Genomic DNA, 13297 nt, shown 5'->3' with positions numbered 1-13297 from the left:
GACAAATATCCAATTATCCCATTGACAATTACAGTATGCACATTTCACCGCAGGCGCAGAAAGCAACCCAGCAGCAGAAAACCAGCCACAGACCAAGGGTGTACACATGCAAGCCATTATCTACTTGGAGACAGGCTGGGCTGCAACGGCCCCACTGGCTCAGGGAAGCTGGGCGGGTCCTCGCCAGCAGGCCAGGGGCAACCCAGGAGGCCGCCTGCCACTAGCTGCAGCTGCATCCAGCCCTGGCTCGTTTCAGATTCCAGGCTGAACAGAAACATTGTGAGAAAGTGATTCCCTCACAGTGAGACACCCCAAATAAAAGCCCCAGGTTGTATACTTGCTACAAAACCAGGCCTGATCAAGCCAAGAGATAAATTAGTGAGTTGCACAAGGGAAGGGACCACGCCGTATCTGGTCACAATCGTGTCCTTGAGCACACAAGTCCCACACAAAGCACGTGATCTGCACTCATTACATATTTTGAGAAATTATGTGGAAGGCTAGTAAATAAACAACTACTTGAATGAGTGGATGATTTGCTTGTGCAATGCCTTCAAGAACGTCGTGGAAAAGACAGCCAGGATAGAATGCTGGCCGGCACTCTTGTTCAAGCACCATCTGGGAACATGTATCTCTGCTCTGATCCTTGTCAGCCTGTCCTGGACAAGTAGGTGACTTAACTCCTCAAGCCTCATTTCCTCATGGGATGGACGTTGTATGTGCCTCTCAGATTCCCCCTCAGGGGAGGACTTGTTGTCCCCAGCTGGCGGACCCCCCCCCCAGATACTGCCTCAGAGGCACCTCACCTGAGGTCATGCCTGCCCACACACTCCAGCGACAGATCAAGGTGGGATATGAAGGTTCTGGCCACTCTGGCCAGTGAACGACTCTGATCCCAAAGGTCCCTGTGAGGTCAGCTGAGTCATCATCAAGCAGGCATCACGGCTCCCCAGCTCCCCCTGCCCAGGCCTGCTTCCTTCCTCTCCCTTCCACAGGTGTTGATCCCAAAGGCACTCCCTAATAACCATCTTGAAATCTCAACTCCATCTCAATGGCTGCTTCCCAGAGGACCTAAACTATGGCTCCTTCATTAGCAAAAGAGAGATAATAATAAGTATACACAAGGGCTATCGTGAGGACTGAGTTGCTATGTGTAAAAGCATCCAACTTTTAGCAAATGCTGGATGACAGTGAGCCAACTTTGTTATGGGGTTAGTGAAGCCCAGTCCTTTCATCAGTATTCCCACCCTCACTGGCAGGAAACCAGAGAGAAAATGTCAGTGTCTCAGCTTGATCTGTGGGTAAGAGAAGTAGTGGAAGAAAGGAGAGAAGGAAGGAAGGAAGAAGGAAGGAAGGGAAGGAGGGAGGGAGGGAGGGAGGGAGGACATGTCTGGATGTGGCCCTGTGTGCATCCCTCAGACTGGCCTCTAATAACCCACCCTGTAGGAACCTCTCCACAGAGAGGGTCAAATCAAAGGACTGGGCCGTCAGGATCCCTGCAGAAGATGAGGGCTACGCTGCGATGGTAGAAAGCACAACCCTGGGAGCAGGCAGACAGGTGGCAACACCCGGACCACCATGTCTGGGTCCCAGCACCACTACCACCCAGCCCAGAGCCAATGGAGGGAATCACTGTACCAGACACAAAGAGGGGAGCCCAGAGACGCAAGAAGAAAGCAAAGATCAGCTAGAGACACAGCAGCCACAGTCTCCTGCTACCCAGAGTGCTGAGGCCCTGTCCCCTGCAATCCCACCAATAAGTCCCTGAACCTCCAGGGAAGTATTTGAACCTGAGCTTGCGAGGGTTTCCACTGCGGAGGGAGGGAGGGAGGAGGGGTGTGTTAGTGTTACAGGGATGGCCTGGTGACGTGTGGGTTGGCACCCTGAGGCCTAGAGAGACCTTCCTTCCTGGACCCCAGCACCTACACGACCTTTAAAAGCACTTACGACTGACACCCTGTTACAGACAATAAAGCTGGTGCTCGGACAGGTTAGGCGGCAGCCAAAGTCACACAGCTGATAGGAAGCGGAGCTGGGATTTGAGCCCAAGTCTGATTCCAAGGCCTATATGCTTTCAACCACTTAGAGTTCCCGCATTACAGTTTCCAAGAGTAGGGTTTTGTGCTTTGGCTTGTCTGTTTTATTATTTTTAAATACGAAGACCTCCCAGGAGATTCAGACACAGTCAGTGTTGAGAGAACTATCACACACCTTCCTGTCGCCCACACCAATTCAGCTCAGGATCCCAACCCCTGGCCTCAGACTCAGTGGCTCCCTGCCCTCTGTTCTCTTCCAGGAGCCTGCACCTAGGAAAGCTCTATTTGATGCTATTTACCTGTAAGGATCTCAAATACCAAAGGCCTAACGCACAGGATTCACTCAGGCTGTGAGATGATCCCACACAACTTGACCATATTTATTTATTTTGTACATTGAGGTGAACAATGGCACTCCAGAGTGAAATTCAGCCTCACTGGAACACAACAAAAAGTCAATTATCCAGCATTAATTATTTATCTGGAGACAATAACTACGGTGCTGTTCCCCACGAGAGAGGCTACAGCTTGGAGCAAGAGGAAAGTAGAGGTGGCTGCTATTGTCTGCCCATAATGTGGCATCAGATCAGACAAATGGACCCCTCTGACGTCCTGTAAATACACATGAGCCTCCGCTGTGAATGTAGCTCGTGCACATGCCTCTAGAACACAGACGATTAATAGGGTGGTAGAGGATTAATAGGATTCGATTCCCCCAATATCCTGGGGAGGTCTGCCCTGGCAATGCCAAGCTATGACTATATGAAAGGAAATACCACCTTCTCTCTGCAGCCTGCCCTGCTCTAACAGAACTGTAAGGTTGAAGACATTCTAAACAAACATTTTTGCAGGTTGCAGTGTTTGTGGAACCATATTAGTCTGCTGTTTTCCTCCCAAGGTATTTACTGTACAATATAAGTTAGAAAACCTGTCCTGACTGACTCGACAAGCATAGTGATCTGATTCCTAAATCATTTTTATGTAATTTAACTTTCTTTTATCTTTAAAAATTCTGAGGAGCTTGGAAGAGAGAGATCAGTGGTTCCCTGGGGCTGAAAGAGTGCCAGGATGTGACCTACCTTGGCTCCGTATTCTCTAGTCCGGGGACATACTCTTTATTTAAAGATGTTAACGTTGATTGAGCAGTACTTACTCTTTATTTAAAGAAGAAGTTAACGTTGATTGAGCAGTTTCTATGTTTCAGGCAGGTGATTTATATATCTTTATACATCTTTATAAAGTCTCATCACAACCCAATGAGGTAAGTATAAATATCTCCATTTCATAGATCAATAAACTGAAGCCCAAGGTCACAGCTAATAAGTAGCAGAACCAAGAATCAAGTTTGGGTGGAGTGGGTCCCAACTCCTAACCACCGTCCTAAACAGCCCTGTGATGACAGCTTCCCCAGCCCCCAGCACAGCCTCTGGTCTGACCATCCCAACACCCATGAGTTCTGTGGAGGTGTCCCAAAGCCCTATTGCCACAGCTGCTGCTGCCCATCTGGATACACAGTTTCCAACCTACTACCTGGGCAGGACAGGTGATGGAAAGACTAAGATTCCTCTTCATCTAGAACGGTTCCACTCTTTTCTGATTATAAAATAATACTCAAAAATCAAACAAACAATATAGAAATGCATGATGTAAATGAGTTGAAACCCCCTGCAATTCAGGTGAGGAGTTAGTAGAGATTAGGTGGTAGTGGTACCATAATATATTTAAAGCAAAATACTACAGAACAAAACAACGATTTAACGGCCCTGCAAGTGCTACTTGGATTCTGCTGCCTCGAAACATCCCCGTCAAAATGTCTGAGCAAGGAATGAAGGGCTAAGTTTGAGCCTTGAGCACTCAAACTGCAAAGTTCCTCCATAGATCAAACCTGCATTAGAGTGACCAACCATCCCAGTTTGCCCAGGACCGAGGAGTTTCCAGGCACACAGGAATCTTAGAGCCAAAATCAGGACAGTCCCAGGAAAACCGGGACAGTTGGTCATCACAGATTTGCTGCCCTGGTGCCTCCACCTTTGCTTCTGTCTCAGGCCTCCAGGACCAGTCATGTCAGATCTACACCTGCTTCCCCATCCCTTTCACCTGTGTGAAGGCAGCTCTAGAGCCTCAGGTCTTTCCTTCCCAGCTCATCATCCGGGCCTCACCTGCTGCTCAGTGTACTCCTCCCCCACCCTCCCCACACTGCCGCTCAGGGCAACAAGTGCTTCCCAAGGATCAGCTCTGTGCCCACTCCTGTCCCTGGTGCTCTGAGAGAAAGCCACCTAATGGTAGGCTGACCTCTTCCAAGAGGCTCAGAGAGGCCACTTCCCCCAGTGGCTCCAGCCTCCTGGCCCTGGCGGGATCCACAGCTGCCTCTGGGGTCCCCTATCTTAGCAGCACACTTCACTTGACACTTTGCTTCATTGTCTGCCTGGATCTTAAACTAGCTCCTTGGAGCAGGATGTGGCTGACTCCTCTGTGCCCCAGGGCCCAGTTCCATTTGTATTTGCTGAGTGACTGTGGCATCCCCGATATCTTGTCCTAAGCCTCCTCCCCAGCACAGTGTACAGACAGAAGGGGCCACCTGCAAACCTCAGGATCCTGGGGCTAGGCCTCAGCCAGAGTCCAGATGGGGCAGGCCTTGCCCTGAGACACAGCAGTGGGACTTACCGCTGACCCGGCAGGGGGATGGAGTCCAGGTGGCGGCCTCCAGGCAGCGCCATCATGTTGACGCCAATCTGCAGCAAAGCCTGCCCACAGCGGTCGGGGCCCTGGAGAGAGAAGGCAGAATGGGGTCAACGAGGGCCGCCCGAGTGAGGAGGCGCAATCATTTTCTCTCCCAAATCCTGGCCACAGGGATTCATCTCAGGTGTGGAGGGAAGGCCCCCTGGCCCTCCTCTGCTGTTTCAACCAGTTTATACTCCACTATCCTCACACAAGCAATGCAGTACTCAGGTCTGATCTTGATTCTAAGCCCCTAGAGCCCACTATGAACCCCTAGAATCTTTTCTTATGTCTCATGGCCCAAAACGTACCTAACGCATTTTGCTTTGCACCAAATATTGGGACACATAGACTAGCAAATATTGCATAGGACATACTTATACTTAAAACGTTTAGAGTTTACCTGAAATTCACATTTTACTGGGCATCCTGTATTATTAGCTAAATCTGGCAACTCTCTGTGCTAATTCCCTTACTATCAATATATACTGTGACAGTACTAGGTTCTTCACTTTGCTTATGCCTGGGAAATGTGACCCTGTAATAGGCATGGTGGTCGCTTCCCCAAATCCATTCCACTTTAGATGATGTAATTTCACGCAAACTGCCAGGAATTGGTTTAGGAATAGGCATGTGACTCAATTAAAGCCAATGAGCCATGACAGAATTGCTTCTAGGAAAAGTTAACTTTGTCCTTTACTGCAAGCCAGACACAAGATGAGGTAGTATCTCTCCCATTGGACCTGAACAAGGAAGCACGTCGCTCCATCGCTGCTAGAGACCATTTTGCAATCAAGAGGGGACCCAGCTGGAGAAGAAAGAAGGCACACAGAGGAAAAACACCTGCATTCTTGATCACTGAGCCACTCAATCAACCAGTGCTGAGTCTGGCCCATCTCTGGGCTTCCTAGTATGTAAAGTATAAACTTCTTGTCTAAGTGAGGATTTTGGTTTAGTATACCCAAAAGCAGCCTAACTGATAAAGGCAATCCAGGTTCCGGGGCCTCCAATCCCAGCACTGAGCACCCACTTGGCTTGCCTGTGCCTCCTAGGTTAGACCAAGACAACAGTGTTCTTCTTCCTCCATACAATCAGCTGCCCACCTGTTTGTCTCCTGCCTCGAAATCCCATCTCCATTCTTCCCTCTCTGCCACCTCTTTCTCCAAGCCAGTGAAGAAGCCCTCCTTGGGGAAAATGGAGATTCTGTCACCTTTGCCTGGGTAAAGCAATGGTCAAGAGATGGTTGTCTGTCACTTGTCATATCCTGAGCTTGAGGACAGCAGATTTCAAGACATTCAGAGAAAACACAAGTCTGAACTTGTGGGAGGATACAGCTGAGGAGGGCAGCAATTCAAGCCCAGAAAAACTAAACTCTTACATTATGATTAAAAGTGACCCTTATGAGAAAAGAACGGAGGAGGACTTTAATTAACAGTGATGTGGCTGGACATAAAGTACCCCTTGTGATGCTTGGAACAAAAGACAAAAAATGTGAATCTGAAAAGTATAGGGAGGAAGAAGCCCAGAATAAACTAGGGCTTTAGATCATTCCAGAGACTCACTGTCACTGCCTGTTCCCTGTTCTGCAGACGCCACTAGACTGTGAGACCCTGGATGGCAGGGACCACTCGGTTTCAAGGGCTGGGCACTTAGCAAGCACTAGATATGTCTATAGAAATAATGAGTGGAATGAAATTTTAATACATTTATGTTGAGCCCTAATTCTTCATCTGCAACTGAGAATAATAGTATCTGTTTTACAGGGCTATTATAACAATGACATAAGATCAGGAATGCAGAAGTGTCAGGCGAGATTGAGAGCTAAATAAATAGTTATTATTATGTCCTGAGAGTCTGCGCTGTGTTCAGTCCTGTGGTCAGCTTTGCCAGGGGAGATGCATAAGATTAGATACAGCATAAAAAGCACCTAGCACAATAACAGTGCTCCACGAGGCCTCTTTATCATCAGGAGTATAATTAGTTTTATTACTTTCATTATTTTCATTATTGAGAAGGTATATTTTTGGAACCCAGTGAGTAAGCAGCCTGAAGAGAATGGCACAAAAGAAAAAAGCTAGAAACAACAAGATGAGGTATTTGTTCCGTTTTCAATGAGTCTGATGAAAGAACCAAAAAGGGAAATACCACCATCTCAGAGTGAATGCTTTGATGTGATCAGAGTTCAGTGAGCAAGCAGATCTTATTTTAGCTCCATCTTCATCATGGAGAAGAAAGAGGGCAGAGCAAAAAGGTTGAGGCAAGTGACAGTAAGGAAAGTTTAAGGACACAGGAAGTTCCAAGGCCCTTTAAAGTGTGAACAAGTTAGGATTCTGTGAGCACACCCTGGAATACTGGAGGACCTCCTGGATCTGATCAAGTCGTATCTGAGGGACCCTGAGAAAGGGTTCCTGAATGCAGGAGAATGTTCTGATTTTCCAAGAGGTAGATTCCAGAAACACATCTTGGTGACCACGAAATTCTAGAACAGACTCCTAATCACTGGCCTATGAGCCCGTCAGGGAGAAGCCGGCTAGAACCCAGATGGAACAAATCACGCTCAAACAAGTTCTTCCTTTTCATTAGCAACCGCTGGGCTCTCAGCTGAGGGGGATGCAATAAACCTAATATATCTTGATTTTGTTAAAACATCCGGCTGAGATGTCCTCATTCCTCCATGTCATCCACAGCTTCCCAGCAGTTAGGCCAGTGGAGGCTGCCTGCTAACAAAACCTTGGGTCATGTGATGGCACGTGTTCCCAGAGGCTGGAGAGCCCTCCTGGGGACATCTGGGCTGCACGTGTATCACTGCCCTATGCACAGACTGTATTATTTATGCCTCTTTCCCTCAATGGGACAAACTCCCGGATGTCTGAAACCCCATCTTTCTCAGTGTGGGACTGTGCACCTACATGGTTGAAGCTGGGATTGTGAATCAGATTAGCTCTCAGAGGAGCCACAGCTCATATTTACTGTGTATGGGGAACAGGTAAGAGAGAAAATCTGGAAGGTGAGATAGGGACTATCAAGAGCTAATCTGGCTGATGTTATAAAAGTGCAAAGAATAATAATTGCTAATATCTTTTGAGTGTGTACTATGTGCCAGGCACTGTTCTAAATGCTTCATATAGTACTAACTCATTTAGTACTATCATCATCCCCTTGTTGCAGATGAGACCTCTGAAATTCAGGGGAACTACGTGCACTGCCCCAGATCACACAGCTAGTAGGTGACAGAGGGCTGGTATTCAGGTTTTATGATCAGAGGGGAGATGAGGTGCTGGAGCAGGTGAAGGTGATAAGCACAACAAAAGTGACACAGGTCCAGCATTTGCTAACTGGAAGCCTGACTCCGTTCCATGGGGGCAACACCCAGCCCCTACCCTTCACACACAGATGAGCCCTCTTCCCTCTCACCAGCGCCTCCCACTGCTCCCACCTCTGAAACCATGAGTCCTCCAGCTTCATTAAGTGTCGGACCTCAGTGACACAGCCAGAGGACAGAACAGTGCTCAAAAAATGAAGCGTCCAAACACTGCACCCAAATGGTGGGAGGAAGAGCGGCACAGACAGTGGGGGCATCTCTCCAGTTGCTCATTGGCTGGTTCCTTTGGTGAGTCGTAAGGACAGAGTTATGGGTCCTAAAGGGATCAGGGGATGGGAAGCCACAGTCCCAGCTAAAGCCTAAAGTGTCACCAGCTTTCGAAGTGAGAGAGCGGCATGGACATATATACACTACACAGTGGAGAATAGATAGCTAGTGGGAAGAAGCCACATAGCCCAGGGAGATCAGCTCGGTGCTTTGTGACTACCTAGAGGGGTGGGATGGGGAGGGTGGGAGGGAGACGCAAGAGGGAGGAGATATGGGGATATCTGTATATGTATAGCTGATTTACTTTATTATAAAACAGAAACTAACACACCATTGTAAAGCAATTATACTCCAATAAAGATGTTAAACATAAATAAATAAATAAAGTGTCACCAGCTTTGTAGAGAGACCTGTTTCAAGCGTGCTGGGTGGCTGCCCCCTCCCACTGCCCTAAGCCAGACTCAACCTATTGAGCAGAGAGAGTAGAACCCCTCCAAAACTGCTCAGCATGTCAGGAAACCAAGAATGAATTCAAGGTAACCCCTCTGCCCCATGCCATCTGTCCTCACTGGTATTGCAGAATGAACTTGAATTTTGGAGTCTAGTAGATCTGGATTCAAATCCTGATTCTGTGCCTGATAAGTACATGACCTTGGGGAAAGCATCAACCCTCATGAATGTGGTTTCTCTGATTATATCGGCCTCCTAGGAGCCTCATGAGCATTAAATGAGATCACTCATGAAACTCCCTTATAGATTAATATAATATAATATAATATAATATAATATAATATAATATAATATAATATAATATAATTCAATGTAATATATCATGCACTTGGCACGTGCTAGCCTCAAAGTGGGAGTATACTTCCTCATGGAAGGAAGAGCTGAGAAATATATCTCAGGCAGAGATGCTACCTTGCCCACGAGAGAGGTGAAAAGGACACCTGCAGGAGTGAGCAGGAAAGAGGAAACTCCATCACCTCCACCCCCAGCCCAAGGGCCTTCCTAATTCATTGGAAATCCTACCCCAGAGTTGGCAGCCTGGGTTCTGCAGGGCTCTTGGCTGTGTCTCCCCACCAGGAGTGGCTCATTTTCAAGAAAGACTTGAAGCCTTAAGTGTCTCTGATTTAATTCAATGCCTGCTGGGACAACTGCTCATTTCTGCTCCTGCATCCCATTAGAGGCAGCCCTTGCTCACCTCCGTTTGGCTAAGGAGCCAGCTTGGGCTCTGGAGGAAATGAAGGCTATTTACAGTAAATTATTCAATTAGAACCAGGAGCAAGGGCGGCTTCTGCCGTTGTCTAATGGGCCAAGCCGAGTACAGCTCAAGGCAGGGCTGGGATTGTTTAATCTGCAGAATCCATTAGGGCTGTCAACGGGAGCAGAACAGCAAATATTGTGGGAAGCAGTTAAGCTCCAGCAGCAGCAATAGAGAGAGGAATGGGAACTGGGGAAGGGGGGTGGTGGGGAGGGTAGGAGAGGCACTGACCCAGGGATTCAGTCAAGTCCCTCATCATACAATACCGTACCCCCTCATTATTTCTCCTCCATGGAATTTATCACAATTATAATTAAACAATTCATTGTGAAATTAGTGCTTAACGTCTTTCTCCCTTGAGGATCATCCCAGGGGTGGGCACTAGGTCTGACCTGCTCTCCCGCTGTATCTCCTCCCCACTCCCACCACCCCACCCCCTTCCTGACAGTGCCTGGTACATAACAATCAGATCAATTAACACTTGTTGATTGACTAGGTGAGCTCTTTTTTTTTTTTTTTTTTACATCTTTATTGGAGTATAATTGCTTTACAATGGTGTGTTAGTTCCTGCTTTATAACAAAGTGAATCAGTTATACATATAAATATGTTCCCATATCTCTTCCCTCTTGTGTCTCCCTCCCACCCTCCCCATCCCCCCCCAGGTGGTCACAAAGCACGGAGCTGATCTCCCTGTGCTATGAGGCTGCTTCCCACTAGCTATCTATTTTACATTTGGTAGTGTATATATGTCCATGCCACTCTCTCACTTCATTCCAGCTTACCCTTCCCCCTCCCCATGTCCTCAAGTCCATTCTCTAGTAGGTCTGTGTCTTTATTCCTGTCCTGCCCCTAGGTTCTTCATGACATTTTTTTCCCTTAAATTCCATATATATGTGTTAGCATACGGTATTTGTCTTTCTCTTTCTGACTTTCTTCACTCTGTATGACAGACTCTAGGTCCATCCACCTCATTACAAATAGCTCAATTTCATTTCTTTTTATGGCTGAGTAATATTCTATTGTATATATGTGCCACATCTTCTTTATCCATTCGTCCGATGATGGACACTTAGGTTGTTTCCATGTCCTGGCTATTGTAAATAGAGCTGCAATGAACATTTTGGTACATGACTCTTTTTGGATTATGGTTTTCTCAGGGTATATGCCCAGTAGTGGGATTGCTGGGTCATATGGTAGTTCTATTTGTAGATTTTTAAGGACCCTCCATACTGTTCTCCATAGTGGCTGTACCAATTCACATTCCCACCAGCAGTGCAAGAGTGTTCCCTTTTCTCCACACCCCCTCCAGCATTTATTGTTTCTAGAGTTTTTGGTGATGGCCATTCTGACTGGTGTGAGACGATATCTCATTGTAGCTTTGATTTGCATTTCTCTAATGATTAATGATGAAGGAACTTCAGCTTCCGCACTGGTAAACCGGAGACAAAGGTACCTATTTCCACCACACTGTTGAGAGAATTCAGTGAGACAAAGGTCGGAGGGCCTTTTGCAACCATACATACTGCGTGGAAAGGGCTCTGCTTCCTAACATCCATGAGACGAAGCCACCTGCCTCTCCTGAGTTTTTGCAATCCTCCCTGTCTGTTGGTACCCCTGGGCAGCCTCCCTCCCTACCCCCAGCTCCATGCTCATCAGGTTCTCCAGACAGACAGGCGTACCAACAGTCCCAAAGCTGCATGAAAACTACAACAACAGGTAACCAAGAGGATGCTAAGGGAGGTCCATTGGGCCTCCAAGCAGTAGTAGGTGAGAATGGAAGGTGGTGGGAGGGGTCATGGAAGGTTTCTCAGGACATGCTCCCAAAGCTGAGAGAAGAATGTGGGAATAAGGGAAGGAGAAGCGGTGGGAAGGAGGTATGTGCGGGCAGAGGGAAGGGCATGTGAAAGGCACAGAATCCTGAACGTGGTAAGTTTAGGGAACTGCAAGTGTTTCTAGAAGGCTGGAGCCCTCTAGGCTGGTGGTAGAATTCAGAGAAAGCTATCCCAGTGGCATGGAAATACAGAAAAAGTAGTGGTCGCTTTCAGCTGGGGAATAGGCCAGACTTCTTAGAGGAGCTGAGTCTTAAATGCAGGGCGGGCTTTTGCCAGGTGAAGATGGGACAAGGACATTCAGTGTCAGGAGAGCAGTGCGAGCCATAGCAAGGAGACCAGAGAATGGAGCAGGTATTAGGGACTCTCCCAGGGCTGGAGGGAAGGTGCCTCTATAGTCCTATATACGAAAGGAACTGATTCTTTAGATTCTATCCTGTGGATGATGGGAGCCACTGAAGGTGTTTGAGCAGGAGAGTGAAACAATCAGAGTGGAATTTCAGTTCCCATGGTGAACAGTGGAGTGGATGGGCCTCAGGGAATGAGACCAGCAGCCGGAGTTCATTAACAATCTCCCAGGGGACCCCGAAGTCCCTAGGGCTGGAGAGGTGGGGTCCTGGGGGTGGAAAGGAGGGATGCAATGAGCTTTGTGAAGTAACGACAACGGGCCTCCTTCCTCACTCCCTCTCCGGGCCTCTGTGTGACCTGTCTCCCATGGGTGGCAATAGTCATCAGAGATACTTCAGTACTGATAGCTGCGGCGGCCAGCCTCCTGCAGCGATCAGATACTTTAAAAACGCGTATTCCCAGGGGAGATGCAAGAAACCAAGCAAGCTGCCACCCAGCCCTGCTGAATGGACGGAGCCTCATGAAATATAGAGAGCGCTGGCTCCCTGGAGGAGGCCCCAAGGGCCCCTCACAGCTGTCAGACGAAGGAGCCCAGCAAGTAGGCAGAACAGACCTCAGGGCTCACAGAGCCAGCCTTGTCCCCTCAGGCCCTGAAAAGCCTGGATGGACAGCCCAGAAGGACTGTGCGTCAGGTAGAGGGGGCCCACCCAGACCTCAGCCCTGCTCCTCAATTCTGGGGCCAGAATAGTTTCCGTAAAGCACAGACAAGATCCCAAGCCTCCACTTGATTAACTGGATACATCTACTTTCCAGCCGCTACCTGGAAAGTAATAGGAATCCCATATGCACAAATATGTCCATGAACTTGACAGGGGTAAGACCATAGCCGCCAGCCAAAATCCAGGCAGCCTTCCTGGAGGAGCTCACATCATAATCTTAGAGTATTAAAACTAATAGGAAGCATTAGTGATTACACCCTTGTAATAATAATGATAATAATAATACAAAAATGAGGAGGAGGGAGAAACACTTATTAGGTGCTGTGTGTCAAGCACTGTTCTAAATGCTTTACAGTTAATCCTCAAAATAACTCTATGAAGTAAGTTACTATTATTGTCCCCAGTTTTCAGATGAGGAAACTGAAGCACAGAGAGGTCAACATGAACAGATAGAGAGACATTCAGAGAGGGGAAGAAATCTGCTTGAGGTCACACAGTAAGCTGAGCTACACCTGGGACCTGCACCCAGGTCTCCTCACTCCCATAAACTCCTCCCATGGGAAATCCAAAGAAGACTTTGCCTGTTAAGAGTCTGAAGAGACCCATGCAGGTTCAGAGCGATTTACCCTAGGAGATCAATGGCGCCACAGTTCCCCATCTGTAAAACAGGGATAATTACACCTGCTCTCTCTCCTTTGCTACGATTACCAAGCAAAGGGGAATGGACAGTGGACAGGGAAGTTCCAGGGATTCCTAGTCTGATTCAGCTCAGCCTTGGAATGGGACAGGCAGG

At 47.8% G+C, this 13297-nt stretch overlaps 1 protein-coding gene across 1 annotated transcript in view; it reads right to left on the bottom strand.

Moving 5' to 3' along the window:
- Window positions 1-13297, bottom strand: part of INSC (INSC spindle orientation adaptor protein) — a 126102-nt gene that overhangs the window by 85645 nt on the left and 27160 nt on the right. The window contains exon 2 of the mRNA XM_060017323.1: window positions 4701-4801. Within this exon, the coding sequence (XP_059873306.1) occupies window positions 4701-4801 (101 nt within the window). The remainder of the gene's footprint in view (window positions 1-4700; window positions 4802-13297) is intronic.

This window comes from Delphinus delphis, chromosome 8 (assembly GCF_949987515.2).
Source record: "Delphinus delphis chromosome 8, mDelDel1.2, whole genome shotgun sequence".
Lineage (NCBI taxonomy): Eukaryota > Metazoa > Chordata > Mammalia > Artiodactyla > Delphinidae > Delphinus > Delphinus delphis.
Note: the sequence above shows the minus strand (reverse complement) of the source record. Positions and strands in the feature narration are given on the sequence as shown.